Source organism: Hyla sarda, chromosome 2 (assembly GCF_029499605.1).
Source record: "Hyla sarda isolate aHylSar1 chromosome 2, aHylSar1.hap1, whole genome shotgun sequence".
Classification (NCBI taxonomy): Eukaryota; Metazoa; Chordata; class Amphibia; order Anura; family Hylidae; genus Hyla; species Hyla sarda.
Genome location: NC_079190.1, coordinates 107,259,702 through 107,286,510, shown reverse-complemented (window position 1 = coordinate 107,286,510; position 26,809 = coordinate 107,259,702). Strand labels below are relative to the sequence as shown.

Genomic DNA, 26,809 nt, shown 5'->3' with positions numbered 1-26,809 from the left:
ACAGGTGCTACCCTAATGCTGCCTTGAAGATATTCAAGGAGCATCAACTATGGAGTTTACACACCTCCAAGTATAAAATTTAAACAAACAACAAAAAAACGGACTACAAGGACAGGATCTGCTCCCCCAGTATAAATGCACAACCGCATTTTTGGTTGAGCACCTCCAGCCATCTGAGACCACGTTTTTTTTGTTTGTTTAAATTTTATACTTGGAAGTGTGTAAACTCCAGTTGATGCGCCTTGAATATCTTCAAGGCAGCATTAGGGTAGAACATGTGAGGCTATGCACCCATATTAGCCAACTCAGGTGGGGCTTGCAGCTTGCCTCTCTCCTTCCATTCATGCTGGAGGGTATCTGGGAGGAAGTTGTGAGTCGACCGAATGCTGCCGTAATTGCCCACTGGCCCCTGTTTTGCTTATCACGCACAGGTAGGATTAGCGTAGGTCCCGCGCCATTTTGAGAAACTTTGGCGTTGGTGTGCGGGCTCTGGTGTGTCCTTCATATAAGGATACACTGGCGAATGTCTCAATTTTAAAATCAGTGTTGAGGGATAGCCAATGTCATTGTATACATTACCACAGTAGTGCACCCATATTCCTGTATTGTATTGTTCTAATTGTTACACATCCACACTGTCTACCTTGTGTAGGATTCTATTGTGGCACTTGTAGTCTGCTGCAGGCATCCTCCGTTGTATGCATTTTTATGCTGGGGATCGCTCTTAGCAACGGACTACAAGGGCAGGATCTGCTCCCCCAGTATAAATGCACAACCTCTTTTTTTGGTTGAGCACCTCCAGCAATCTGAGACCACGTTTTTTGTTGTTCATTCCCAGTAGGAGCCATCCCGGATTGGCCTTCCCGCCATACTACGACCACAGTGTCAGTCTGCATCGCTGCATAGACACTGAATAAATTCCGACTCTTACTTCACCAAGGCCAGGAACCTTGGTGACACATATCGCCCATCAACCACCATACCTTTCACCTTCTCACATACACACACCCCCCCCCCCTTGTTCAAGCCTGAGGGGTTGAACACTTGTGCAACAGTGGAATAGTGATAGAGCTGGTTATTTGTTAGGCAACACCGATTCCCTGTGTTCAGCCCTTAACTTGAAATTCTGTAATGACAGAAACCACCTGGTGACCTTGGCATTTTTGTCCTTGGCTTGGCACATTCACTTAAGGGGGGGAATGATCAGTCATGAGACAAAACTTCCTGCCCAACAGATAATAGCGGAGAGACTCGAGTGCCCACTTAATGGCCAGGCACACTCTCTCTCCACTATACTACACCTGGTCTCAGCCGGGGTCAGTTTGCGCCTGAGAAAGACAAAGGGATGCTCTTCCCCGTTGATTTCCTGGGAGAGTACAGCACCGAATCCTACCTCAGAGGCATCGGTCTGTACCACAAATTCCCTTTTGAAATCGGATGTCATCATCACCGGAGACCCACATAGGGCAGACTTCAAAACGGAAAACGCCTGCTCTGCCTGTTCATTCCAACGCACCATTATGGAATTGCGTCCCTTCAGAAGGTCTGTTAAGGGCGCAGCCACCGTAGCAAAATGTGGGATGAATGTCATATAGTAACCCACCATTCCTAGAAACCACTTCACCTGTCGGGTAGTGACTGGTCGGGGCCAATTCCACGCCAACATCACGCCCAATGACATACCCCAGGTATTTGATCTCTTCCAACCCTATGGCACATTTTGTGGGGTTAGCAGTTAACCCGGCCTTCCTAAGGGAGTCTTCCACTGCCTATACTTTTGGAAGGTGACTTTCCCAGTCTGTACTGTGGATGATGATATCGTCCAGATACATGGAGCGCCATGTAAACCAAAGGGTAACACCTTGCACTGAAATAAACCTTCTGGTGTGACAAAGGCTGTTTTCTCTTTGGCAGCCTCCATCAAGGGTACCTGCCAGTACCCTTTTATGAGGTCCAAAACAGAAAAATACCAAGCCTGTCCTAGCCTTTCAATAAGCTCATCAACTCAGGGCATGGGATATGCATCAAACTTGGACACCTCATTAAGTTTGCGGAAATTGTTACAGAACCGCAATGTACCTTCTGGCTTGGGTATTGGCCCACTCACTCTTTGACTTTCACTCACTCTTTGACTCCTCGATGACATCCAGTTCTTCCGAGATGGCTTGTTGTCGCGACTCCGGTACCCCAGTATGGTTTCAACCGTATTTTTACCTGGGGTTCAGTAACAATGTCATGGCTGATGACAGAAGTACATCCAGGATGGTCTGAGAACACATCAGTGTTCCTACTGACGAACTCCCTGGCCTCCTGAGTCTGTGCAGAGGAAAGGCTGTCAGCAATTTTCACTGTGGCAACTGCTTCCCTCGCACCAGACTGAGGGATGGGAAACTCCACCCCTAACAAACCTGGCCGGGGGCTGTCATCCACACTAGTCTCCCTATCTTTCCAAGGTTTCAACAAGTTTACATGGTACACTTGCTCTGGCTTTCTTCACCTCCCTTACCTTTTTGATCAATTCGGATTGAACGTAATTTTTTTCAAAAAATTTGGCGAATCAGCCGAATCGAATTTTTTCAAAATACGCCGATGTCTAGCATAAACCATGACAATTTGAGGCAGATCCAAGCAGAATTTCCATGTGGAAACTCTGCCAGGAATCATTGTGGAATCAAAGCCCCATTGATGGAAATCTATAGTGTGAACCAATCCTTAGTGTGCTGCTAATGTTATTAAAAAAAAAAAATTTTAAAACGCACTACCACCTACAGTTTTACTCATAGAAAACTTGTTTTTCTTACCTGCAACTTATGCGGGTTGACATGCTGAGTTGTAGTACAGTTCTCTAAGCCTTGTACAGAATAGTTCATGACGTACATCACTTGGTCTTGCTTGTGAACTATTGGGCAGCTGAGCGTTAGGACACCATGACTGATGGAACTTGGCCCTAGATTTGCCAGCTGGAAATAGAGGAGAATTATAATATTGGTTTGTTACAGTGAGTGCATGTTAGCTGCATTTTAACATATTGCATGCTGTTTTCTCCTCCTTGTCTAGTACCTCATACACATGATTGACCTCTGGGCCAACATCTTCCACTAAAGTGAGCTGTTTGCTTGGCTTCCAGTTTACAAGTGGGAAGATTACAATGTCTGGTTTTGAAACCCTGTGGAGAAAGTAGAAAAACCATCAATCAATACTTTACTGCGGTCACAAAATAATAATAACACTTTTGGTGCAATCATTAAACTGTCTAAGGAGACCCTGAAATCCCACCTGAAATCCCATGCACCTCTCTGATCCAAGTAACACAGATGTACCGCAGTACTGTATAACAGTGATCACAAGTAAAAGGTATCAGAATAAATGTTTTTCAATAATGTGTAAAAAATAAATAAATGCCCCTTTCTAAATAAAGCCCTATATTTCTCATAGAAAACCCTATACATAAATAGGTTTTTAAGACTTATACTTAAAACAATGATGTTATTTAATGGTGTTGACTATGCAGGCTAAAGAAAATAATGCAAGAATTGCTAACTTTAAACCTCCTGCCTCCAAAAAAAAAGTGGAATAAGGTAGCAAGTATCACCTAAATGTGAAAACATGGCAGCGCCAAAAAGGGGGGGGGGGGGGTAGACATAAAAAGCTATATAACTTGGGCATTCCAATTATAATGACCCACAGAACAAAGATTTATTTTTTTTACACCCTGGGAACGTCATGAAAAAAAAAAAAAAAAAAAAAAACTGTGGAAAGTTTCAAATTTTTCAAACTATTTATCACACAAAATGCACGTATCACCAAAAATGTACCACTCAGTAAATATGTCACAAAACAATAGTCTCCGAATCACTTTGATCAGTAAAAGCATTCCAAAGTTACTACCACATAAAGAGACGTCAGATTTAAAAAATGGGGCTGTCAATAACAACCTAGTCATTAAATGGTTAAGATAAATAGTTTGAAACTTTTTATTTGCTTTCGGGGTGTTTTTTTTCTGCTGTAAAATAGGGATGTTCTGACTGGACATACATTATTTTCTGCTGTTTTCTGGGCTCTAAAAAAGCTATTGCACAGAAAATATTTATAAAAAAGGATATTTTAGGGTTTTAAAAGGTCATGCCCCACCTGATAGAAGGCTATCATGTTAATGCCTCATTGCCTTTCACAGTTAATGATAGACCTTTACAGTACAGTGGCTAATGACTTCTTATCAAAGGCAGGAAGTTTGCTTTTATCAGTTGAACAGAAGGTGCCCCAAGGAAGAGTTAAACCCTAATCTGGGCTCTTAATAGAAACAAACATAATACAAGTCTTAGCCAAAGGGAGATCAGGAAAGCCACCCCAACCCCCAACTAACAATAACAAGCTACACACAAACATTAGAAGAAAACGCTAATATATTCGGTTTCCCCAAATGTACTTGCATATAATTCAGTTAACTCTTTGCACATTTTTATCCATTTATAGTTTTTCGTAGGAGTCTCTAAATTCTTCTTCCATATAAAGCTGTAAAATAGCTACCAATCTGAATTAAGTTGGGACATTGAATACTGGTTTTATATAAAAAAAAATAAAATCTAAGTTAGATCTAGAGACATTGAGGGAGATTTATAAAACTTGTGTAGAGGAAAAGTTGACCAGTTGCCCATAGCAACCAGATTGCTTCTTTCATTTTTAACCCCATTATTATGCATTATCGTTTTTTCCTCCTTACCTTTTAAAAATCATACACCTTTCAATTTTCCACCTAAAAATCCATATTATGGCTTATTTTTTGCACCACCAATTCTACTTTGCAGTGACAGTAATTTTACCCAAAAGTCCACGGCGAAACGAAAAAAAAATAATAATTGTGCGACAAAATTGAAGAAAAAAAATGCCATTTTGTAACTTTTGGGGCTTCAGTTTCTACGCAGTGCATTTTTCGGTAAAAATGACACCTTGTCTTTACTCGGTAGGTCTATATGGTTAAAATGATACTCTACTTATGATTTTTTTCCAGAAGTACCACAAAATCAAATAACTATATGCAGGAAAATTTATACGTTTAAAAAAGTCGTTTTAACGTTTTTATTTTTCCACGTACGGGGCAGTTTGAGAGCTATTTTTTTGCGCCGTGATCTGAAGTTTTTAATGGTACCATTTTTGTTTTGATCAGACTTTTTGATCACTTTTTCTTAAATTTTTAATGGTATAAAAAGTGACCAAAAATACGCCATTTTGGACTATTGAATTTTTTTACGTGTACGCCATTAACCGTGCGGTTTAATTAACCCCTTAAGGACCGGGTTTTTTTTCCGTTTTTGCATTTTCGTTTTTTGCTCCTTGCCTTTAAAAAATCATAACTCTTTCAATTTTGCACCTAAAAATCCATATGGTGGCTTATTTTTTGTGCCACCAATTCTACTTTGTAATGACGTCAGTCATTTTGCCCAAAAATCTACGGTGAAACGGAAAAAAAAATCATTGTGTGACAAAATTGAAAAAAAAAAAAAAACGCAGTTTTGTAACTTTTGGGGGCTTCCGTTTCTACGTAGTACATTTTTCAGTAAAAATGACACCTTATCTTTATTCTGCAGGTCCATACGATTAAAATGATACCCTACTTATATAGGTTTGATTTTGTCTTCTGACCCCTATAACTTTTTTATTTTTCCGTGTATGGGGTGGTATGAGGGCTCATTTTTTGCGCAGTGATCTGATACCATTTATGCGGTAATACGGTACCATTTATGCATTGATAGGACTTATTGATCGCTTTTTATTAATTTTTAAATTATATAAAAAGTGACCAAAAATGCACTATTTTGGACTTTGGAATTTTTTTGCGCGCACGCCATTGACCGAGCGGTTTAATTAATGATATATTTTTATAAATCGGTCATTTCCGCACGCGGTGATACCATATATGTTTATTTTTATTTACACTTTTTTTTTTATTTGGGAAAAGGGGGGTGATTCAAACTTTTAATAGGGGAGGAGTTAAATGATCTTTATTCACTTTTTTTTTTTCACTTTTTATTTGCAGTGTTATAGGTCCCATAGGGACCTATAACACTGCACACACTGATTTTCATCATTGATCACTGGTTTCTCATAAGAAACCAGTGATCGATGATTCTGACGCATGACTGCTCATGCCTGGATCTCAGGCACTGAGCAGTCATTCGGCGATCGGACAGTGAGGAGGCAGGTAGGGGCCCTCCCGCTGTCCTGTCAGCTGTTCGGGATGCTGCGATTAGCCGCGGCTATCCCGAACAGCCCGACTGAGCTAGCCGGCAACTTTCACTTTCAGCCGCACAGCTCAGCTCTGAGCGCGCGGCTAAAGGGTTAATAGCGCGCAGCGCCGTGATCGGCGCTGCGCGCTATTAGAGGCGGGTCCCGGCTTCACTATGACGCCGGGCCCGCAGTGATATGACGCGGGGTTACTGTGTAATCCTGCGTTATATCAGGAGAGCAGGACCAAGGACGTAACGGTACGTCCTTGGTCCTTAACCCCTTAAGAACCAGGCCATTTTACACCTTAAGGACCGGAGCGTTTTTTAGCAATTCTGACCACTGTCACTTTAAACATTAATAACTCTGGAATGCTTTTAGTTTTCATTCTGATTCAGAGATTGTTTTTTCGTGACATATTCTACTTTAACTTAGTGGTAAAAATTTTTGGTAACTTGCATCCTTTCTTGGTGAAAAATCCCAAAATTTGATGAAAAAAATGAAAATTTTGCATTTTTCTAACTTTGAAGCTCTCTGCTTGTAAGGAAAAGGGATATTCAAAATATTTTTTTTTTGGGTTCACATATACAATATGTCTACTTTATGTTTGCATCATAAAATTTATGAGTTTTTACTTTTGGAAGACACCAGAGGGCGCAGTAGAGGGCTCAGAAAGGAAGGAGCGACAAATGGTTTTTGGGGGGCATGCCGCATTTAGGAAGCCCCTATGGTGCCAGGACAGCAAAAAAAAAAAAAAAACACATGGCATACCATTTTGGAAACTAGACCCCTCAGGGAACGTAACTAGGGGTAAAGTGAACCTTAATACCCCACAGGTGATTCACGACTTTTGCATATGTAAAAAAAATATATATTTTTTTTTACCTAAAATGCTTGGTTTCCCAAAAATGTAACATTTTTAAAAAGGGTAAGAGCAGAAAATACCCCCCAAAATTGGAAGCCCAATTTCTCCCGATTCAGAAAACACCCCATATGGGGGGAAAAGTGCTCTGCTGGCGCACTACAGGTCTCAGAAGAGAAGGAGTCACATTTGGCTTTTTGAAAGCAAATTTTGCTCTGGGGGCATGCCGCATTTAGGAAGCCCCTATGGTGCCAGGACAGCAAAAAAAAAAACACATGGCATACCATTTTGGAAACTAGACCCCCTCGGGGAACGTAACAAGAGGTAATTTGAACCTTAATACCCTACAGGTGTTTCACGACTTTTGCATATGTAAAAAAAAATTTTTTTTTTTTTACCTAAAATGCTTGTTTTCCCAAAAATTTTACATTTTTAAAAAGGGTAATAGCAGAAAATACCCCCCAAAATTTGATAGGCAATTTCTCCCGAGTACGGCGATACCCCATATGTGACCCTAAACTGTTGCCTTGAAATACGACAGGGCTCCAAAGTGAGAGCGCCATGCGCATTTGAGGCCTAAATTAGGGACTTGCATAGGGGTGGACATAGGGGTATTCTGTTGTAGCTGTTGTAAAACTCCCAGCATGCCTAGACAGTCAGCGGCTATCTGGCAATACTGGGAGTAGTTGTTTTGCAACAGCTGGAGGCTCCGTTTTGGAAACAGTGGCGTACCAGACGTTTTTCATTTTTATTGGGGAGGGAAGGGGGGTTGTATAGGGGTATGTGTATATGTAGTGTTTTTTTACTTTTTATTTTATTTTGTGTTAGTGTAGTGTTTTTAGGGTACAGTCACACGGGCGGGGGGTTCACAGTAGTTTCTCGCTGGCAGTTTGAGCTGCGGCAGAAAATTTGACACAGCTCAAACTTGCAGCCGGATACTTACTGTAATCCTCCGCCCATGTGAGTGTACCCTGTACGTTCACATTGGGGGGGACATCCAGCTATTGCAAAACTACAACTCCCAGCATGTACGGTCTATCAGTGCATGCTGGGAGTTGTAGTTTTGCAACAGCTGGAGGCACACTGGTTGTGAAACACCGAGTTTGGTAACAAACTCAGTGTTTTGCAACCAGTGTGCCTTCAGCTGTTCCAAAAGCTACAACCCCCAGCATGTACGGACAGCGGAAGGGCATGCTGGGTCTTGTAGTTATGCAACAGCTGGGGACACACTGGTTTGCTACTTAACACAGTGTGCCTTCAGCTGTTGCAAAACTACAACTCCCAGCAGTCACCGACAGCCAACGGGCATGCTGGGAGTTGTAGTTATGCAACCACCAGATGCACCACTACAACTCCCAGCATGCACTTTAGCTGATTGTGCAAGCTGGGAGTTGTAGTTATACAACAGCTGAAGGTACACTTTTCCATAGAAAGAATGTGCCTCCAGCTGTTGCAAAACTACAAGTCCCAGCATGCCCATAAGGGAATGCTGGGAGTTGTGGTGGTCTGCCTCCTGCTGTTGCATAACTACAGCTCCCAGCATGCCCTTTTTGCATGCTGGGAGCTGTTGCTAAGCAACAGCAGGAGGCTGTCACTCGCCTCCAACGATCCAGCCGCACAGGTCAGTCCCTCGTCGTCGCCGCCGCCGTCGCTGCTCCTGGGGCCCCGATCCCAACAGCGACGCCTGGGATCGGGGTCCCCAGCACCCGGGGTGCACGTCCCGCACCCGCTCACGTCCTCCGGAAGAGGGGCGGAGCGGGTTGTGGGAGTGACACCCGCAGCAGGCGCCCTGATTGGTCAGCCGGTAATCCGGCCGACGAATCAGGGCGATCGTGAGGTGGCACCAGTGCCACCTTACCCCTGCTGGCTATGGCTGTTCGGGGCTGTCTCTGACAGCCCCGATCAGCCAATAATTCGGGGTCACTGGAGACCCGATTGACCCGGAATCCGCCCCAGATCGCTGGACTGAATTGTCCAGCGATCTGCGGCCATTGCCGACATGGGGGGTCATCATGCCCCCCCTGGGCGATATGCCCCGATGCCTGCTGAACGATTTCAGCAGGCATCCGGCACCGGCTCCGCTCCAGATGGTTGCGGGGGGCCGGTAAAACACATGACGTTCTCATACGTCATGTGTCCTTAAGGACTCGGAAATTGAGACGCATGAGAACGTCATGTGTCCTTAAGGGGTTAAAGGATATATTTTTATAGTTTGGACATTTATGCACGCGGCGATATCACATATGTTTATTTTTATTTACACTTATTTTTATGGGAAAAGGGGGGTGATTCAAACTTTTATTATTAGGGAAAGGATTGAATCCCATTTATTAAACACATTTTATTCACTTTCTTACTGCAGTTATAGCTCCCACAGGAGGCTATAACACTGCACACACTGATCTTTTACACTGATCACTGGCATGTATTAAGTTGCCATTGATCAGTGTTTTCGGCGCTTGACTGCTCCTGCCTGGATCTCAGGCACGGAGCAGTCATTCGCCTATCGGACACCAAGGAGGCAGGTAGGGATCCTCTCGGTGTCCTGTAAGCTGTTTAGGATGCCGCGATTTCATTGCAGCAGTCCTCAACAGCCCGACTGAGCTGCCGGGTTACTTTCACTTTCAATTCAGACGCGGTGGTCAACTTTGATCGCTGCATCTGAAGGATTAATACAGGGCATCACCGCGATCGGTGATTCCCTGTATTAGCCGCGGGTCCCGGCCATTGATGGCCACCGGGACGACCCAATATGACTTGGGGTCACCAGGTGACCCTGCGTTATATTGTGGGAGCTGGCGCAGGACGTAAATTTACATCCTGCGCTGTTAAGGGGTTAAAAAGGGCCTCTGTAAAATGAAAGTAGCAATGTGATCAACTTTTTCTCTACACAAGTTTTGATAAATCTCCCCCATTATTCATACAGGACAAGTGTTGCTAGGTTCCAATAGTAACTCACAATAGTAGTTCATCAGAAACACCAGCGAGAAGCAGGGGATTTACCGGCACCTACCATAATCCTATGCATATAACATTCCCTACAATCAGTCTAACATGTGTAACCCGAGGCCCTAAGGTCACCTCCACCTGTCAGGTACCGGTATCTCACATCATGTCAGGGAGTCTGATACACAAGTGACCATGATCATTATCTAGTGTAAATGTTGACAAAGTCTTTTGCTGGAGGCACAGGATACTTTCTGGAGGGGTCGGGATAAGCTTCCATGACACTTCAGGTTCAGTGCACTTAACTAAAACTAAGCATATTATTGACCCTACTACACAGTGTGACAAAGTTCAATGGATCAGATGTTTTAGTATTATAACAGAATTTAGTCATTAGTTGGTTAACATTTTAAATGTTCTTTATGCTTTGGCCCAGCATGGGAGTTGTTACCCCGTACCCTTGCTGTCCTGTTAGGCAGCCTCCTTACACAGTGTCCCCTGGGCCCTCCTGCATCTGTTCTACTGTAATTGTATATTGTCCCTTATATTGTGTGTATAAGAATGTTGTAGCCACTAGAGATGAGCGAACTTACAGTAAATTCGATTCATCACGAACTTCTCGGCTCGGCAGTTGATGCCTTATCCTGCGTAAATTAGTTCAGCTTTCAGGTGCTCCGGTGGGCTGGAAAAGGTGCATACAGTCCTAGGAAAGAGTCTCCTAGGACTGTATCCACCTTTTCCAGCCCACCGGAGCACCTGAAAGCTGAACTAATTTATGCAGGAAAAGTCATCAACTGCCGAGCCGAGAAGTTCGTGACGAATCAAATTTACTATAAGTTCGCTCATCTCTAGTAGCCACCAGAGTCTACCCCATAAAAGCACTGGGAGGAGTCTCTTCGCTCTTAGTTCCTGTGTTTTTGCTGAGGTGCAGTCGAGCCTAAGGGTACGCTCAGATGAGCAGATTTACAGCGTATTTTATGCTGCGGGTCTGCCGCTGTAGGAACTCTGTATGCCGCCTTTACATGTGCCTGCTCGGAGCGGCAATACTCCGCTACGTGCAGACACATTGAAGCGATGTGCGGGTCACCGTGCATGCACTGTGTACTCGCACACATCGCTGCCGCTCCCCCTGTTCTAGGAGCTAAACCGAGAGCTGCCGCGATGTGCAAGTATACTGTGCATGCGCACGGCGACTTGCACATCGTAGCGTGTCTGCTCGTAGCGGCATATTGCCACTCCGAGCAGGCACATGTAAAGGCAGAAAACAGAGGTCCTTCAGTGGCGGATGCAAAGCGAAATACGCACTTGTAAATCCGCTCGTCTGAACGTACCCTAAGAGTGTGTCTGGAGTCATAGGAGGCATCAAGTCAAGTCTGCAGCCACAAGCTACAAGTCTACAAGTAAGCTAAAGTCACAGCTTAGTCTGTCTCCAGTCAAGTCAAGTCAGTCACTGTCATCTATTGTCAAGTCAACGTGGCCTGCACTAAATTGTCCAAAACCACTGCAAGTCCCAGCAAGCCTTTAAGGTCTCTGAAGTCACTGGCCCGGCTACACTGTATAGACTGTACCATCTGTCACCCAGTAAAGCTACTATTTTCCATAATTTTGCGTCGGAGTCATTGCCCCTATGCCTAGGATCCAGCTGTATACCTTCGGGTGGTATTGAGGATAAACCACGCCCTGACGTCATGTATACAAGGGGTTAATGCCATCTGCCCCTATTATAATTCCATCTGCACTGCATCTCACACCCCATACCACATTTATCATTGGTAATGTATCATTACTCATCCTTTTGTTTCATAGTCTTTATTTTAAAGCCCCCCTAAATCAACAAAATTACTGATCTGTGCCAACTTACCCCAAGAATGATACAGATGTATATGCCTCGACATTGATGGTCAGCTGCACCAGCTCACTTTGAGAGTTATTTGCATTTTTGCTGTAAAAATAGAAAAAATACAGAAGTTTTATATAGTACAGTATAAAAAGGTTGTTCAGTGTGTGCCAGATCTACAATGTAAGCAAAATATTAGCTCAGTGTTTCCCAACCTGGGTGCATCCAGCTGTTGCGAAACCACAACTCCCAGCATGCCCGGACAGCCTAAGGCTGTCCGAGCATGCTGGGAGATGTAGTTTTGCCACAGCTGGAGGCACCGTGATTGGGAAACATTGTATTGCTTTAGTAAGTAGCTATGTACGTAACTCCACATACTCTAACCTCTCAGGACCCTTTATACTTTCTGAATAGGCCGTAGTAACAAAAGAAGCAACAACAACCACCATCATCATCACCTATAAAACATGTGGCACTATAAAGTTGTAGCATGCTCTACCCTAGAGATGTTTTTTGTGCGGCCCCTGTTAGATTAAAACAAACCGTAAAAACAGCAGAAGACTTGTACTGTGGAAGACTTGCACTCCATTTTTGCTGGCAATAGCTCCAGCTTTGCTTTTTGTCAAGCACAGGGTGTCAATCAATTTAAAATTACTTTTTACAACCATGTAAAGACATTAAAAGCAAAAATATTAGGTTACTAAAACCTTTTCATTTTTTGGTTTTGCTACCAGGGCGCATAGTAAGCGTTACAGCACTGTCCATAAAGCAGTTCTCGGGACAAAAATGGATGAATGAAGCACAAAACACATGAGTCAAACCTACCTGCGGATCTGACAGTCAAACTGCACTTTCTGACTGGTGTCTCGAAGATGAGGCACAGTAAACCGCAATCCACCGCGCAGCTAGAAGTGCAATAAGAAAAAGAAAGATGGTAAACCCAAAGATCCTAAGAAAAGGTGAGCCAAGTAAAGTAAAAGAGCAAAGAGGTCATGATCAAACATCTCTCTGTAGAGGACTATAGTCTGATGAGGAATCTGCAGCTTCACAACTGAAAATATGAGATATGACTGCAGACTAAAAACTGCATACAACTTTATATCTTATCAAAAGACTACCACAGCGGTATAAACCAACTTGAAATAGATCCTTCATGACAACTCCCTTCCATATGGTCAGGGGCGGACTGACCGGCCAGTCCAGTCAGCTGTGGTCCGAAGGCCCGGATGGGTAAAGGGCCCGCTGCAGCTGCTGAGGATTCAGGACACTTGTCCTGGATCCCCAGTCAGACAAGGCTACTTTCAGGTGATGTCTTTCCCTATATAAATATCCCTGCGCTGCTCCTGCTCTGGTATCATTAGCAGAGACAGGCAGCAGCACATGGATGAAGAGGACCTGATGGCTCCGCCCCTAGCACAGGAAGAGAACGGTGCGGGAGTTGATAGGCCTCCCAGGAACACAGAGCATCCGCTTCATGTGAGGGTGAGTGATGTCACTGTGTGCTGCCTCTCTCCCGCTGATCAGCAGTATAACCTGGGGCTGGGTGATGTGTATAGTAGCAGCCCAGTGGGGTCATTTTCCCTCCTCCAGTGTCCACAGGTTACCAACAGGTCATATTACCCAAATTTTTTTTTTTTTTGGGGGGGAGGGGGGGGGGGAAATATTGGCACGGTTTTATACGCAGTATACTCGAACACATCGCAGCCACTCCTCCTGTTCCCCGAGCTAGGCCAAGAGCAGCCACAATGTGTGCGAGTGTACTGCGCATGCCCACAGCGAAAATGCACATCAAAGTGTTTGTTCGTAGCAGCAGGTTGCTGCTATGAGCAGACACAGATGGAGGCAGCACTGTATGGTCCATTGCCAGAGGATCCGCAGCATAAAATACACTGCGGATGCGTCCATGTGAATGAGCCCTAAGGACACAAGGTATACATGTAAGCATATTGCCTACTCCTACTCCCACTCCCTCGGCTAATGCCAGACATCACCAATCAGGCTGATGTCCGAATAGGGGTGGGGCAGAGGTGTGGCCAGGGGCCGACTCGGGGCCCTTGCTTTATTTGGTCCGGAGGCCCTGAGTGTTGTCAGTCCGCCCCTGCATATGGTCTATAATGGTATATGGATGTCAAATAGGAGAGTCCACAGCTCAATCAACAACCATTCTTTGTGCGCCTGAACTTTTCAATCTCAAAATCTTCTGGGAGTGATCCTATGCTCATCCATAGAAGGGGAGGTTCCCATGTTATTTACTCTTGTGGGGAATATAGACAGCGGTTCTCCCAATAACCCCCCTAAGGTATGAAAGACACTTTTAGATTGGGTGAGTGAATGTACAACAGGTAAGACCTGACCTTATTTAATATTTACCACCCAACAGAGCCCGATCGCTAAAAGTAACTTAGGACTAAAGACGACTTCATGTTATGGGACTCCCTAAACAAAAAAATGGGTTGTCCAAAAGTGAACAACCCTTATTAGGGTGCATATATGTTTCTTGAGTAAACAACTTACATTAGCCATAGGTTTCATAGGGTTTCCAAGGTCACATATGGCAAAGCGAGTTTCATCCTGTAGCTCATAGCGACAGTTCACAACAGAGAGGTTCTGTGGAGAGTAGCAATGTTGTAACGGTCATTCATTTTATAGAAAAAAAAAGATATTTTCCAATCTACAGTGATACCAATAAAAAAAAAAGCTGCGTTAAACATGCAGAACACAAAATAGCTAACAGACTAAAAAAGAAAAAAAAACTACCGTATATACTCGAGTATAAGCCAAGTTTTTCAGCACGATTTTTCGTGCTGAAAACACCCCCCTCGGCTTATACTCGAGTGAACTCCCCCACCCGCAGTGGTCTTCAACCTGCGGACCTCCAGAGGTTTCAAAACTACAACTCCCAGCAAGCCCGGGCAGCCATCGGCTGTCCGGGCTTGCTGGGAGTTGTAGTTTTGAAACCTCCGGAGGTCCGCAGGTTGAAGACCACTGCGGCCTTCAACATCATCCAGCCCCCTCTCACCCCCTTTAGTTCTGAGTACTCACCTCCGCTCGGCGCTGGTCCGGTCCTGCAGGACTGTCCGGTGAGGAGATCGTCCGGTGGGATACTGGTTCCGGGCTGCTATCTTCACCGGGGAGGCCTCTTCTAAGCGCTTCGGGCCCGGCCTCAGAATAGTCACGTTGCCGTGACAACGACGCAGAGGTGCGTCATTTGCGTCATTGTCAAGGCAACGCATCTATTCCGGGCCGGAAGCGCGGAGAAGAGGCGCCCCCAGTGAAGATAGCAGCCCGGACCACCTCCTCACCGGACCACCTCCTCACCGGACAGCCCTGCAGGACCGGACCAGCGCCGAGCGGAGGTGAGTACTCAGAACTAAAGGGGGTGAGAGGGGGGCTGGATGATGTTGAAGGCCGCAGTGGTCTTCAACCTGCGGACCTCCGGAGGTTTCAAAACTACAACTCCCAGCAAGCCCGGACAGCCGATGGCTGCCCGGGCTTGCTGGGAGTTGTAGTTTTGAAACCTCCGGAGGTCCGCAGGTTGAAGACCACTGAGGGCGAATGATGAGAAGAGGATGATGAAGGGGGGGGTGTGGGGATGATGAAGGGGGGTGGGGATGATGAAGGGGGGGGGGATGATGAAGGGGGGATGTGTGGGATGATAAGGGGATGATGAAGGGGGGATGTGTGGGATGATAAGGGGATGATGAAGGGGGGATGTGCGGGATGATAAGGGGATGATGAAGGGGGGATGTGTGGGATGATAAGGGGATGATGAAGGGGGGATGTGCGGGATGATAAGGGGATGATGAAGGGGGGATGTGTGGGATGATGACAAGGGGATGATGAAGGGGGGATGTGTGGGATGATGACAAGGGGATGATGAAGGGGGATGTGTGGGATGATAAGGGGATGATGAAGGGGGGGATGTGTGGGATGATGACAAGGGGATGATGATGAGGATGTTATTGACGGGTCTGGATGATGACAGGGGGGGGATGAGGTATTTCCCACCCTAGGCTTATACTCGAGTCAATAACTTTTCCTGGGATTTTGGGTTGAAATTAGGGGTCTCGGCTTATACTCGGGTCGGCTTATACTCGAGTATATACGGTAATGATTTTTGTGAATTTCAAATTCATTTGACTGCGTTATTAAGAGAATTTTACTGAATTAAAAGGCACTTTAGTAAGCTGAGAGAAGGGTGGTGATTGCTTTTTCACATGTAAGTTTTAAGAAATAAATGTTCTTTATGGGGGAATTTAGGCTTTGGGAAAATATATAGCAAATTTTTTAGCAAATGCTTATCGGAGTGAAAATTTTGAGCATTGTGTAAAAATTTGACTGATAATCCATGCATTTTTTTTTCCTCATTTATTCGGTGTGTTTTTTTGTGGGGTTTTTGGTGCATGCAGGAAAAATAAGCTTTCTACATTACATTACAAATGAAGGATTGTAAACACATAACTAGGGAACCTAGTACCAAGCAGATTCACTTGGAGAAAACAAACCTAAAATATTTCAAAAGGGAAAAAAGTAAAGGGACTGGGTACTTTGGTGTTGTAGGTTTTTTTTTTTAGAGCATTGTTTTTGGTCAGCAATTTTTTTTTTTAATTTTTTTTTTTTAATTTGATTTTGGTTGGTTTTGTGGATTTTTCCAGCCCATTATGTTGCACGCTGGTGCAGACAGGGTGAAGTTAGGAACTGTTCTGTACAGAGGAGCCTAACTTGTAGCTTTTGATCGTGCCATTTATAATACTGCTCTTTTATGGAGCAGATATTCCTTGGGGTCCCCTTAGGCACCAGGGCTCCAGTGTGACTGCTACTTCTGCACCCCTATAGTTATGCCCCTGGATCTGTGTGACAAGCAAGTATTTGGTATTTGAAAGGAATATTGCTTTTTCACAGCATATAAATGTACTATTACACAACTGCATACTATGAATAAAGACATTAAAAAAGGTCAGGCACAAAGGATTCTTACTTCGTTCCTTAGAATACCACTGTATTCTGCCTCTGGGGGCAAGATTACATAGAGCTCAGCCTCATAAGCGCCACCTTCTCCATCATTTATAGCATTAAAATGCAGAACCAATGAGTTGTCATCACCAAGATACACCGATTTCCGATCGCTGCAATAATGAAGCATAAATGACTTTTAATAAAAAAACTTATGTACGGAAAAGTCCATTTATTTCTAGTAACCTAAAAAATAGTGACTCATAGGAGCACAATATTAAAACCAGGCTCAATGACTACAGGAAAACACCCAGCATGATTTATACTTCCTCTTCTATATCTCAGTACAAAAAAAAAATATATATACAAATTCTTAAAATGTAAGAAAAATTTGAATTTCAACATGGGTGTAACGAGTAATCAGGAAACCACATAGCAGAACAACGAAAAATGCACATTTCTCCAGCACCATCCACACTGCCCATCACCCATAGTGATGGCTAAATGCGCATGACCTGTAAAACATGGTCCCTATGCTGCTTACCTGCACAATAAATGCAGGAGAAGCATAAGAACTCCATAGCAAATACAGTGCCCAATATTTTGGAAGCTGCATCCATAATTTTCAGTAATTTTCTCAATATCTCTCTTAAAGTGAACTTGATGGAGATTGTATATAAAACTAAGTACTATAATGCTTCAAATGTAGCTATTTGGAACTGGTAGGATACAAACCCAGATACAATATCCTAAAATATATAATTCTTAAAAAACAGGATCATCTACCAGAATGTAGAATAGAGAGAGATTCTTATCAATTTTTATCATTGGCATAAACCGTAACAGTGGGAAAACACCACCTAGATTATACTAAAAAGCTAGTATATAGTTATTAAAGGGGTACTCCGCCCTTAGACATCTTATCCTCTATCCAAAAGATATCGGATAAGATGTCTGATCGAGGTGGGTCCAACCGATGGGACACCCTCTGCAATATCTGGCCTGGCACCCCAGTAATCCGCTGCTCCTAGCGAATTCGGCTCTGTGCCGGCTTACGAGCAACCACAGCAGTCACACCCCCTCTCCCATAAACCTTAACCGAGGGGGCCTTACAACCTAGCAATAAATGTTCAGAATACTGGGGTGCCAGGCCAGAGATCATTGTGGGTCCCAGCAGCGGGACCCCTGCGATCAGACATCTTATACCCTATCCTTTGAATAGGAGATAAGATGTCTAGGGGCAGGGTACCACTTTAACTATATGGTCTATTCCAGTGTTCCCCAAATTGTGGACCTCCAGCTGATGCAAAACTACAATGTCTGACATGCTGGGACAGCTGCTGGAAGGCAGCTGGAAGTCAGCAGTATAGACCAATGATTAAAAGGTATTTGATCTTTGCATCATAGTTATGCAGGCACTAAAGAGAAAATCCAAATTCTGGCAGACCTTGATACTAATGACCTAAATATTACAGCTAAGGCTTTGTTCACACTGCATTCATGTCTGAAAAAGTGCAACAAAATTTATGCCATCAGGAAAAATAATAATGTAAAAATAAAAAACACAAGACCCTCTAGTATTCTCTAACCAAAGCTGTATTTTCTATATACAGAGAGCCATCGTGTTGTGGACTATCAGAAGCACCCAAAGAGATTCAAAATTTCTTAATAAGGCCCAGCCTAGACCTCTAGAATTTTTTAGGAAGATTGAAAAACACATTTCCATCCAGCTGTCAGACCTACCTGGTCACATTGAGCTTCAAGTCTGGGACACAGATGTTATTGTCACAGTCCAGCTGAATAAGAGCCTACCGAAGATAAAGAATGGATTTAGTTCTATGTTCATACAATTGGCTATGAATTTTAGAGAATTAGGGAATAACATGACTACACAAAAGTAAACTTCTTAAAAAAAAAAAAAGTCGGAGTACATGACTGGAAAAGAACAAGATTCTAGTTACTTGTTTGTTTGATTTTTAAGAGACTGGTTGCTAAGTATACAGGTTCTTCTCAAAAAATTAGCATATTTTGCTAAAGTTCATTATTTTCCATAATTTAATGATAAAAATTAAACTCTCATATATTATAGATTCATTGCACACCAACTGAAATATTTCAGGTCTTTTATTGTTTTAATACTGAGGATTTTGGCATACAGCTCATGAAAACCCAAAATTCCTATCTCAAAAAATTAGCATATTTCATCTGATCAATAAAAGAAAAGTGTTTTTAATACAAAAAAAAGTCAACCTTCAAATAATTATGTTCAGTTATGCACTCAATACTTGGTCGGGAATCCTTTTGCAGAAATGACTGCTTCAATGCGGCGCGGCATGGAGGCAATCAGCCTGTGGCACTGCTGAGGTGTTATGGAGGCCCAGGATGCTTTGATAGCGGCCTTAAGCTCATCCAGAGTGTTGGGTCTTGCATCTCTCAACTTTCTCTTCACAATATCCCACAGATTCTCTATGGGGTTCAGGTCAGGAGAGTTGGCAGGCCAATTGAGCACAGTAATACCATGCCATTTACCAGTGGTTTTGGCACTGCGAGCAGGTCCCAGGTCGTGCTGAAAAATAAAATCTTCATCTCCATAAAGCTTTTCAGCAGATGGAAGCATGAAGTGCTCCAAAATTCTGATAGCTAGCTGCATTGACCCTGCACTTGATAAAACACAGTGGACCAACACCAGCAGCTGACATGGCACCCCAGACCATCACTGACTGTGGGTACTTGACACTGGACTTCAGGCATTTTGGAATTTCCTTCTCCCCAGTCTTCCTCCAGAATCTGGCACCTTGATTTCCGAATGACATGCAAAATTTGATTTCAACCGAAAAAAGTACTTTGGACCACTGAGCAACAGTCCAGTGCTGCTTCTCTGTAGCCCAGGTCGGGCACTTCTGCCGCCGTTTCTGGTTCAAAAGTCTCTTGACCTGGGGAATGCGGCATCTGTAGCCCATTTCCTGCACATGCCTGTGCACGGTGGCTCTGGATGTTTCTACTTCAGACTCAGTCCACTGCTTCCGCAGGTCCCCCAAAGGCTGGAATCGGTCCTTCTCCACAATCTTCCTCAGGGTCCGGTCACCTCTTCTCGTTGTGGAGCGTTTTCTGACACATTTTTTCCTTCCCACAGACTTCCCATTGAGGTGCCTTGATACAGCACTCTGGGAACAGCCTATTTGTTCGGAAATGTCTTTCTTTCTGTGTCTTCCCCTTGAGGGTGTCAATGATGGCCTTCTGGACAGCAGTCAGGTCGACAGTCTTATCCATGATTGCGGTTTTGAGTAATGAACCAGGCTGGGAGTTTTTAAAAGCCTCAGGAATCTTTTGCAGGTGTTTAGAGTTAATTAGTTGAGTTAGATGATTAGGTTAATAGATCGTTTAGAGAACCTTTTCATGATATGCTAATTTTTTGAGATAGGAATTTTGGGTTTTCATGAGCTGTATGCCAAAATCATCAGTATTAAAACAATAAAATACCTGAAATATTTCAGTTGGTGTGCAATGAATCTAAAATATATGAAAGTTTAATTTTTATCATTACATTATGGAAAATAATGAACTTTAGCACAATATGCTAATTTTTTTTTAGAAGAACCTGTATGCTGCCTGACAAGACTCATAGCAACTAATCCATTTTATATAACATAAATCTTTAATTTAAAGTTAAACTGGTAATATGCTAGCAGCAGAGAAGGAAAAAATTTAACTCAAGAGAAGCCATTCTATGTAATTTCAAACAAGACGAGTCCTCCAGGAGGAGTAACATGTAGACACTTCTATTAAAAAATCTTAATCCTTTCAGTACTTATGACTAGAGATAAGCGAACTTACAGTAAATTCGATTTGTCACGAACTTCTCGGCTCGGCAGTTGATGACTTTTCCTGCGTAAATTAGTTCAGCCTTCAGGTGCTCCGGTGGGCTGGAAAAGGTGGATACATTCCTAGGAAAGAGTCTCCTAGGACTGTATCCACCTTTTGCAGCCCACCGGAGCACCGGAAAGCTGAACTAATTTATGCAGGAAAAGTCATCAACTGCCGAGAAGTTTGTGACGAATCGAATTTACTGTAAGTTCGCTCATCTCTACTTATGACCTTCTGAAGTTAAGGTTGTTCTTTTCTGTCTAAGTGTTCTCTGATGACATGTGTCTCGGGAAACGCCCAGTTTAGAAGAGGTTTGCTATGGGGATTTGCTTCTAATCTGGGCGTTTCCCGAGACATGTGTCATCAGAGAGGACTTAGACAGAAAAGAACAACCTTAACTTCAGAAGGTCATAAGTACTGAAAAGATTAAGATTTACAGAAGTAATTTACAAATCTGTTTAACTTTCTGGAGCCAGTTGATATATAAAAAAAAAAAAAAAAAAAAAAAAAAGTTTTTCCCTGGATAACCCCTTTAACTCCAGATAGAGATTAGAGATAGAGATTACATAATGCATTTCCTGTTCTAGGCATAAGACAAAATGAGTTCATGTTTGAAAAAAAAAAAGGACACAAGATCTAGTGATATTGCTCATGTGTTCATTCAGAACTAGTTAGATAACAGAATACATGAGCTTTCAGTTATTACATTTCTTAGTACAAGACTAATTGTGTCCTATTAATTGGAAGCTTTATAAAAAAAAAAAAAAAAAAAAAACACATAGGTAAAGTTGTTACAGCCCTTCTACATGTCTGTCAAGACATCTTCTACAATGCTACGGAAAGACTTTCATTCTAGCACAGTTCCGTGGCGGGACAATATTTCCACAATAAGATCTAAATTTACAGTGCAGTGTGACAATACAGTGGCATACTTTGAAGCCTTCTGTCAGAGGTAAATATTCCTAATATTGTCTGATTGAGATAAATGTAAAAGGGAGCCTAATATGTTTTATGTAAAATGATAAAACAGGTAAAAATCCAGCATTATAAAGAAAAGAAGGAGTTTCTCATCCATCTAACCTTCTGCTCTATGTGGTTCTTAGTCTGGTAGTTGAAAATTGGCAACAGTCCATGGGCATCAGTAGGAGCCTGCGCATCCAAGGAGAAGTTCAGAGAGATGAAGATTGGAGAAAGCTTGTCCCGAAACTCAGACTCATTCTAAAAAGAAACAAATAGGTTTTAATAGGAAGTACAATCCCAAATACATACCAGCAATGCAGCATAGACTAGATTTCCACTTTCTAAAGATTTTGGCTCCTTCCATCTACCTTGTGTTTTTACCATAACAAACACGTACTTCTGAACAGCTGTATACATGCTGACAGCTCAGAAGCTTAGCTGGCTCAAAGCAGTTACCGCTACATCTACAGCCATATTAATGGATACTGGATTTGCTTTTCTTTTGCATTCCTCACATATATGATTTAAGACCCATATGAAAATATTACATGTTGTAGGATCAAGAAATTCCTAGGCAAGTTAAGCACTATGGTTTCCCTAAGGAAAATAATGGACACGTAAGAGGGAGACTGAACAGCACAACTCGTATTGAGACTTCTGGAGTTCAAGGCCTAAAAGGAAGATATATGTGGAACTGTACTTCTGGTTTTACATCATGCCTTCTTGTTTATTGCAGTTTGAACTTTACAACATTATACATTTTTAACCATTTTTGTGGAGATTTAGCAGCATGCCTTTAAACCTGTGTGCAGAGGCGTAACTTGTAGCTTATGGGCCCCAATGAAAAGTCTGCAAAAGGGCCCCATGTGCCAGTTATAATACTGGTCTCTTATGGGGCAGATTTACTTTGGTGCCCCCTAAGGCATAAGGGCCCAGCGAGACTCCTACCTCTGCACCCCCTATAGCTACACCCCTGCCTGTGTGACCATAACTGGAGACAAATGACAAGCAGCCTCAGTTCTGGACAGGTCCCTTATTTCAACCAGCCATACTCCCATGCATATAAGTAATTACTAGAACTACACTTGTTTATACTGCAAAGATTTTTACAGTCTTGTTAAATGCAGTTCTAGGTCTTAAGTAACTATTGGATTAGACACCATCATCCAGAGAGGTCAGTGATTCTCCAAGGTCAAAAAGTAGGACCTCTGGCTAGGTGAGCAGGGAGACTGATCACTGCTGTAAAAAAGTGTTGTGACTCACAGGACCTAGATGTTTTGAGGCCCCTGGGCAACAGATTGGAACATATTTACTATTGCAAAGGCTCAAAAAATCCAGTGCACAGACCACCATATTTATTATGCATTTTATATACTTTCTCAGTTGAATTCCATAAAGATGTTGTGGCTTCACTAGAAAAGAGCAGAATTTTGGCACAAGATTTTGATGCAATTTAGGACAAAGTTAGGGGGAAAATGTGTAGGAACGAAGTACATTTATCATCCCCATTCCTCATACTCTGTAAGCTCTTGCAAGCAGGACCCTCACTCCTCTTCTTTGCATATTTAATGTGTAATATTGTAATGTCCAATACATGTCTTGATTTGTATCCCCAAAATTGTAAAGTGCTGCGGAATCTGTTGGCAACACCTCCATCACTATAGGAAATCTGTCAATAGTATCACCCACACTAAACCTGTAACACAGGCTTGTAGTGCGGGTGATGCCGATTAAACCGGTACTCACATTGTACAGATTTGTCCCTACTCCTTCGCCCGTGTTAGTGTACGGCGCATGCGCTGCTTACTGTGTTCTCCCGGAAGCGGCGTTCCCCTCGGCTTCACTGTCGCAGCCATCTTTGTACATATTAGTACATCTCATATATAATGTACATCAAAGATGGCTGCGGCAGTGAAATTGAGGAGAACGCCGCTTCCGGGAGTACACAATAAGCAGTGCATGCGCCGTACACAAACACAGGCGAAGGAGGAGGGAGGAGGGTTATGAATATTGATGAGCCAGGGTGAGCGGTTGCCCAGCGAAGATGACAGCAGCGTGCCCCAAGCTCGTATCGGAGCTCCGCCCATGCTCAAAGGCCCTCATTAGCATAAATAGAAAAATTTGCGGCGGAACGGCTGGGCGAGTCTGAACAATGTGAGTACCGTTTTACATCAGACACACTACAAGGCTGTGTGACGGGTTTATTGCGGGTGATATCACTGACAGATATCCTTCAAGCCTGAAGGCTTTTTTCGATGGGCTGACTAGGAATTTAACAGAACCTTTACATGGCTCAATTAATTATATGCCCTATAAACTCATGATTGTCAGCCGCATATTTCCTGTTTACACAGGGCGACGTGAGGCAGATAATGATTTTATTGCTCATTCATTGGCTGATCGCTGGCCCTTTTACTCAAGCCAGTGATCAGGAACAGGCATTCCAAGGAAAGCTCATTTGGCCTTAAGCCGATGTGATAAACTTGGTACAAATGTAGAAACTGTCTCATCTAAGTTTACACTACCTTAGAATTAAGCAGTTTAAATAAGTCTGCCCTTTTGTGTGGCAAGCACTTTTTTCCATTGAAGGAAATGAGAATCAATGAGTAAATCAAGGTTTCAGGAAAAATATGAAAATTAGACAGCTACAATATATAAACATTATAAATAGGGATGAGTGAATCGAATCTGACGAATCCGAATTAGTTACAAATTTCAGGAAAAATTTGATTAGTAACGAATGTGAATATTGCCACGATTCAATTGCACAAATCGCTTCATTAAACTCCATTTAGTGTGGTCCAGGCTCCATGGCATCTAAAATGGTGGATCCACATGTGAGAACATGGGGCAAGGAATTCTGGGAAGGCGGGAACAAGGGTAGGCGGCATGACCTTGAATCACATGCAGCTTGTCAGCAGCCAGACACACCTGTCATGTCACAGCCCTATATAAATCGGCAGCCATCTTGCGGCCAGTCACATCAGCGTTCTATTGCAGAGAGAGGGATAGAGAGCGTGTGTTGCACAGAAAAGCATTTTTACAGCAGCGATTCACCTCCCAGTCACATCAGTGTTCTATTGCAGAGAGGGACAAAGAGCAGTGTGTTTCTCAGAAAAGCTTTATTACAGCAAAGATTCACCTCAAGCCCAAAAACAGCCTAGAAGCACTGATCAGGAAGGTAGTGAGATTGTGAGTGCAATTTTGGGTGGAGTACACAGCGACTGTGTGCTGCAGCACTGGTGTGTACAACAATTGAAAAAGCTAATAGTAGCCAGCCAGTTAGGGTGAGCATAGCACTAAAAGAATATTGTCCTCTATTAAGTGTAACCTGTGCGTACATCTAACTGGTGTACCATTTTGTTAAAGGGCGGCGCCACCCAGGAACCTCTCCCAATTTCCACCTACAAACACTACCATTTCAGAGGGTTTTTAGGTGGAAATAGGAAGAGTTTCCTGTGTGGGGCCACCCATTTTTAGGGCGAGTAACACTTGCCAAGAAGGGAATTAATAATGCAAGAGTAGGGCTTTAAAAGGGAAGTTTTTAACCCCCCCCCCCCCCCCCCCCGGTTACAATGAACCATACGTTGTTCCCTTCCACCTTTTAGAGGTCTTTGCATCAATACTTAGTGGTATAGGTGACACATGGTGTTTTTTGCACAACTTTCCTTTTGTTTGATTTAAAAAAAAATGTGGGAACATATATTTTTATCCTAAGAATATTATTAAAAGTTACGTTTTACATAATGCATATTTCCAATACTTTTGCACACTAACTTTTACAAAAGCGACAATTTTTCTGCCTACCTGCTTCCACTACTGTTCTGATCCTGCCACCCGCCTGATGCCACACATCTGATGCCAAGTTCTTTTTCACCCACCTTCGTCACCGGGTACTGTTATTGCCACCCACCGCCCCACTATGTCACCGGGTCACTTTCAGGACTCCTGATGCTGCCGCTGCTTGCACCTCCAGGCTGTCTCATTCTGCAATTATATGGTCTCCTGATGCTTCCAGCACCTCCAGGCTGTGTCATTCAGCCACTATATGGTCTCATACTGATGCCACCTCCAGTCACTGTGCCGCTCTGCGACAGTGATTCTAATAGCGACGCCTGTAATCTGCATGTCATACTGAACAACAGTATTTCACTAACCCAGCACACACCCTATGCATGCTACAGCAAGGCAAATTGTTCTACACCCCTTATTGAGGCTCTCTGTAGGCCAGAAATATCAGTTTTTAATACAGATTCACCACAAATAAATTCAGACCGAACCAAATTTTTTCAGAAAATTCTGCAAATCGGAGGAATCAAATTTTTTTAAAATTTGCTCATCTCTAATTATAAACAGCAAGGAATCAACAGCAATCATAGAAAATCAGCATAATAAACCACCAGAAAAAGCTAATAGAGCTATAGTATGCTCCTATTACAATGTCCTACAATACCAACAATAACACAAGAATAGAAATTGTATTTCAATGCTCAGATAATGCTCATGCCCTATTCACCAAGTCAACAACAGTGCTTCCTGGAACAATCATAGTATGTTGTAATATACTATAAAACCTGTTGGAGCAAAGTATGATAAAGCCTAAAAACATATCCCTTACCTTCAGATAGATTTTCATCTCGCTGCATTGTTCCTGGCCTCCATTATGTAAGAGAACATTTTGGGTTAGGTGAGGAAGACCAGATTTCAGGAACAGCATTCTCTTCACAGCTCCTTTCTGCTTCATGGAGTCCAGCTGCAGCTCCACATTGATCCCTGGGAGACATCCACAAGCCATGAACACAGACATACATCATACAACACATGGAGTCAGAGCGCTCAGGACAGAATTATCCTGACTGAGCAAAGGCAAATGTATATACTCACCGATTGTATTGGGCACATGTTTTCCTGAAGCATTCAGACAGAAACTAAGGTTTACACTACAAGTAAGAGAGACATAAAGCAATCCAGATGTTACAACATAAATGCATTAAGAAGTAAAAAGTCCTGGAAGCATTTCTGTGCAGGCAGTGTACAACAATGCTCAAAGCCTTTCCATTGGTTTCAGTAAGGCTGGGTTCCCATTACGTTTTCCCCTATACGGCAGGGGAGAGCTAAAAACTTGTGCTCCCGTATGCCTTTCTATGCGCTCCCGTATGTAATTC

General features: G+C 43.1%; 1 protein-coding gene across 1 annotated transcript in view; it reads right to left on the bottom strand.

Moving 5' to 3' along the window:
* The window catches only part of ITGA5 (integrin subunit alpha 5), a 107,904-nt gene that overhangs the window by 8,751 nt on the left and 72,344 nt on the right, over nt 1–26,809 (bottom strand). The window contains exons 16-25 of the mRNA XM_056562785.1: nt 26,529–26,584; nt 26,263–26,417; nt 21,765–21,902; nt 18,564–18,628; nt 16,846–16,993; nt 14,382–14,474; nt 12,693–12,772; nt 11,892–11,972; nt 3,061–3,166; nt 2,802–2,960 (exon numbers count right to left, since the gene is read on the bottom strand). Of these exons, the coding sequence (XP_056418760.1) occupies nt 2,802–2,960; nt 3,061–3,166; nt 11,892–11,972; nt 12,693–12,772; nt 14,382–14,474; nt 16,846–16,993; nt 18,564–18,628; nt 21,765–21,902; nt 26,263–26,417; nt 26,529–26,584 (1,081 nt within the window). The remainder of the gene's footprint in view (nt 1–2,801; nt 2,961–3,060; nt 3,167–11,891; nt 11,973–12,692; nt 12,773–14,381; nt 14,475–16,845; nt 16,994–18,563; nt 18,629–21,764; nt 21,903–26,262; nt 26,418–26,528; nt 26,585–26,809) is intronic.